This window comes from Echinops telfairi, unplaced genomic scaffold (genome assembly GCF_000313985.2).
Source record: "Echinops telfairi isolate 266 unplaced genomic scaffold, ASM31398v2 ScPeMD7_2291;HRSCAF=2852, whole genome shotgun sequence".
NCBI classification, from domain to species: domain Eukaryota; kingdom Metazoa; phylum Chordata; class Mammalia; order Afrosoricida; family Tenrecidae; genus Echinops; species Echinops telfairi.
Window position 1 is genome coordinate 34842526 of NW_022106189.1, and position 4692 is coordinate 34847217.

At 49.2% G+C, this 4692-nt stretch overlaps 1 protein-coding gene across 1 annotated transcript; it reads right to left on the reverse strand.

Annotated features, from left to right (window-relative positions):
- On the reverse strand, positions 1–4395 carry LOC101657406 (haptoglobin). The gene is made up of 5 exons (XM_045293737.1): positions 4322–4395; positions 2938–3020; positions 2590–2691; positions 1814–1888; positions 1–929 (listed from the first exon to the last, which is right to left on the reverse strand). The coding sequence occupies exons 1-5, from the start codon at positions 4324–4326 to the stop codon at positions 157–159; spliced, it is 1038 nt and encodes a 345-aa protein (XP_045149672.1). The 5' UTR covers positions 4327–4395; the 3' UTR covers positions 1–156.
- Positions 4396–4692: the final 297 nt, after the last annotated feature.

Consider the following 4692-nt stretch of genomic DNA (forward strand, 5'->3'; position numbering starts at 1 on the left):
AACAAGTCAAAAGAGCACTGTTTATTGAGTGACTCAGCAGTGCAGAGCTGGCTTCCCACAGCTTCAGGCCAGGTTTCCTCCCTGCCCCTCCCATCCAGTTTGCCCTCCCCCGGAGAGAAATCCTGCTCTCAGCCAAGGGCTTCCAGTGGCCTGGCATTAGCTCTCAGCCATGGTCTTCCGAACCCAGTCCAGTATGGAGGGCACCTTCACGTACACCCCATATTCAGCCACAGCGCAGCTCTTATCAAAGCTCAGGATCCCGGCTGCATACCAGGTGTCATCATCCTGGACCACGAAGGCGCTGCCAGCATCGCCGTAGCAGGTGTCTTCCTCAAACTTGGACATGCCGGCACAGAAGGTGTGTTCATTCAGTATGGGCTGCACCCCGACAGGACTCTTTTGTTCCTTCTTCTCCGCTACTACGCTGCCTTCATAGTGCTTTACACACTTTTCTTGGTCAGCCACGGGCAGCATGACATACTTCAGGTGCGTCGTAAAGTTAAACATGGAATTCCGGCCCCAGCCAGACACATAACCCACACGTCCCACTTCTGCATAGTCCTTGGAAGGGAGGCAAATGGGCATGACTCTCTCATTTACTGGCACCTTATGTTTGAGTTTGATGAGCCCAATGTCTACACTGGTGTAGTTAGGGTGGAGAACCACTTTCTCAATCTCCACAAGCTGATGTTTCCCCACGTAGAGTTTTAAAGTGGGTGCAATGTCCTTTGGTTGTGCATCAGCTGTATGATTCAGGAAGAGATTTTTTGCTGTGGTCAACAGCCATTTTTCACTGATCAGCGTAGCCCCCGTGATGAGATTGTGGCGCGAGATCATCTTAGCCTGCCAGGGAAAGCTGCCTTTGGCATCCAGTGATCCACCAATGATCCTCTGCACCTGATTCACTGGATTCTTAGGCCTTCCACATACTGTCAAGGAGAGCAAAAAAAATCGTGAAGTATTTTGTACCTTTTGTCTTCCAATCTGGGGGAGAGGGGTAAAATCACTGACCACTGTTACTGTCTAAACTACCCTTATTCACTTTTCCTGGCTTGGAAATACTCAGATGCTTCCTACTAACATAAGAGTTCTAGTGTGCTTTTACAACTAACAAAAGTGACAACATGGAGATCTTTGAGACCCCAGCAGATGAACTACCAAGAGAATTTACCATACAAAGGAATTCTCACAATTCCTTGAAGTTAGTTCATTGAAAGGTCTTGGAACTGCGGCAATTCTCTGAATAAAGAGGACTATATACCAACATCAGGTTTGCTTTGAATAAAGGCATACCAACATTGGCAGATACTCAGGTCTTAAAGGGGCTGCAATGAATAGAAAGCAGGTGGACAGATCCACACCACGGACAACACAAAAGAGGGAGAACAACCTTTTGTTTCAAAAGGGAGACAGAACCATGGTTCTTCATAGCAAGAACCATAAGTACCACCTCCCACCTCCTGTCTCCTCTCCTAGGGAACAGCATTTGGTATCTCCTCCCTTGATTTTTCTCTGGGACTTGCTTTACCGTTGACCTGAGATTTCCCAGACAGCTGTCTGTGCCTGAAGGTCTCCCTGTTCCTCCCTGTCCCCGGTGTGCACAGTGAACCCCAGACGATCCTCTAGACCAAATCCTCTGTGAGTTCTACTGGAGAGTCTGTGCAAGGGTTCAACCGCTCTCTGACAGGCCCCATCTTGGCTCTCACGTGCCCCGAGGAGGGGTACAGCTCTGGAACTTCTAGGTAGATGCCTGTCCACAGCTGAGCCCTCCACTCCCAGCCCCGCTCCACTTCCAGAGCCTCTGGTATCCTACCTGCTTCACATTCAGGAAGTGTCTCTCCAACGACGCTATTCACCCACTGCTTCTCACTGTTTAGAGTGTACACGCCTGGGAAAGGAAATAATGAGCCAAAAGAGAAATCAGGTCTGGAGCAAGCATGAGGAGAGAAATATTTAAAATGAGGAAATATGGAGAAGGAAGAGAAGAAGGTGGTGATGGGGGTGGGGGGCGGGGAGGAGAATGGGGAAGAGCCTCACACTAGAAGCCAAGCTCTAAGGGCACCCAGCAGGCTAGACCTGCAGTCATGGAAAAGCAGTGCTGGATAGGGATCAGGCTCCATTATCTCCCTGCTTCTTACTAGCTACCTGAACTTGGGCAACGTATTCAACCCCTCAGTGCCTCGGTTTCATCAGCCAAATGAAAATCATAACCCTTGCCCTCCCTAGGGTTGCTATGAGGGCTACGTGAGCAAATGAATGTAAAACCCTTGGACAGGGCCAGGAACATAGTCCTCACTAGGTAAGGGTTGCCTAGCATTGTGATCATCGTCCTTTGGACCAGGTCGTCTTTAGTAGGACGCCTAGATAGGTGGTGTGGCATGGCATCCCCTTAACAAAAGCAAAGACTTGAGGCTGTGAAAAATGAATTTGTCTGATGGACTACAGCTACTAGGGGTAAGACCCTTATTAGACGTTGAGTCTCCTGGCTCCAAGGAGAACACGTGAACTTTCTGGCCAATCACTGTTGGCCTAATTCTTCATGGAATGGGGCAGATGGCGGGTGGGCAGAGACCCTCATCCAGGCCTTACCATCTCCTTCAGTGCGTAGTCTGTAGTATGTATTACACTGATAGCGGACTGAGTGTTCCAAATTGCCGTTTTCGATCTCGGGGGCCTTTGGGCAGCCGTCATCTGTAAAGAAAAAGAAACAAGAAGTACTTCCAGAGACCCATGGAAAGTCTGAGGAGGGGAAGCGGCATGTACATCCACCTCCCCCCAGCTCAAGAGTAAGCCCAGGACAGGGTGAGCCAATATCCCCAGTGGTGTTTGTGGTACTGAAAGCAAGGGTTGGGTCTTCCCTAAAAACAGGGTGTGGACCTGGTAGGACCAAAGTGGAGTGCAGTCGTGCTGGGGATGCACAGCTTCCTAAATACCCACCTGCAATAGCGGTGGCCTCAGTGCTGAGCTCCACGGCAAACAGCTGCCCGCAGAGCAGGAGGGCGACAACAGCTCTCAGGGCGCTGCAGAGAGAAGACAGGAAGGAATGCAAAGTTGGGCTCCCCACTTGCCAACACACCCTACCGCAAAGCAGCCAGGAGAGAACAAGGGATGATGGCAATAGGAGCGCCCTCTTCCACACACCCAGGTTCCCACAGCTCTGTGCCAGAGGCCCCACCAAGAAAGGAGGCAAGTAGGGGTGTGGGACTCGGGTTTTGGCAACAGTCCAGTAACGCTAAATGGACAGTAATAGGAGCTCGCCAGCACTAGTTCCCCCTATGTGCTGGGCTGCAGACACTGACCAGACGTGGGTACCCTGATGATGGGCACGTCAGGGCTTATGCTGTTCCCTCTACACTGTGATGCCTTTCATAATAAAAAGCCTTCTGACTTGTGTGATTTAAAACACGATGTATTTTAAATTACATAGAAGACTTTGCCTATGAAACACACGCCAGGCTTGTGTCTGTTACTTTGTGGCACTCCGTCTTTAGGAAATGGTGTCTCTCATCCCAAAGTGCTGATGGCTCCCTGCACCATAACTGGCTGAGTGGAGTAGGCAGCACTGTGAAGGGCCCCCTCACAGCTAAGCAGGGAGCTAGCAGGTACCCACTCAAGGATCGCTCACTCACATGATGTCCTCCGTCTAGATATTTCAACATTGAAAAAATGTACATTTTCATTTTGAGAAAAACTGCATGTCTTAGAGCCTCAAAGATGTTATTATTCATCTTTCTCATAATACGGTTTTGTAACTCTGCTAATAATAGAGCTATAGAAAATGCCATGGGAGATGGTGGCATCTCCTTGCAAAGGTGAACACTTCTCAGAATCTCAAGGAAACAAAGTTGCTCCTAAGGAAGTAAAGGAGCCCAGTGGCACCATGGGTTAAGCATCCAGCAGCTAACCTGAAAGTCGGTGGTTTGAATCCATCAGCTATTATTCCACAAGAGAAAGAAGTGGCAGTCAGCTTCTACATAGAGTCCAGCCTTGGAAGCAGTTCTATATCCTACAGTGTCACTAGGAGTTGCAATCTACTTGACAGCAGTAGGTCTGGAGTTTTGGAAAAGAAGTAAGTACCCCCCCACCCCCAGGAAAGCAACAGTCTGTCTGAGAACAGTCTCTTTCTTAGGCACAGAAAAGGACAGGATGTCACCATTAAGCCTTCTAATTCATAGAAATTTAGTCAACTTGCTCTGTTCGTTTTCTGCATCTCTTTTCAGGGCCTTCCCCATACCTGACCCGTCATAGAAATAAAAGTTGTACACAGAGCACAAATCCAAGCGGATGGGGACCAGGGGGAGAGGCCAAACTGGGGACTCACCTCATCTTTGGTCTGTCTGCCTCTGGAAGAGCAGTGCTGTGAGGGCCCCTCCTGGTCCTTTTATGCCTCCTGCATCTCACCCACCCCTTCTGGATTTCCTAATTCCTGTGTCTACACAACTTTGACCTTTTACGGTTACTGGTATGTTCTATGAACAAGATCATAGAAAAAAAAAAAAAACCCTGATAGGAGTTGAGCTCTTGCTTCACACTGGTGTTTCCCCTGGTGCTCTTTTACAATCCCCGAAGTGCCCTGGCAACATCACATCCCCATGCACCTGCCAAAGTGTTTCCCGAAATTAGCAACCGGGAAGGACTAGGGGAGGAACCAGCAACTTCTGCCTCTTTGTTTTGGAGAATTTTCAAGACTAG

Coding starts and splice junctions, on each gene's coding strand:
- LOC101657406 (XM_045293737.1), bottom strand. Junction 1,889..2,589: donor ACTACGCACTGAAGGAGATG/GTAAGGCCTGGA, acceptor TTCCTTTCCCAG/GCGTGTACACTCTAAACAGT. Junction 930..1,813: donor ACTTCCTGAATGTGAAGCAG/GTAGGATACCAG, acceptor TCTCCTTGACAG/TATGTGGAAGGCCTAAGAAT.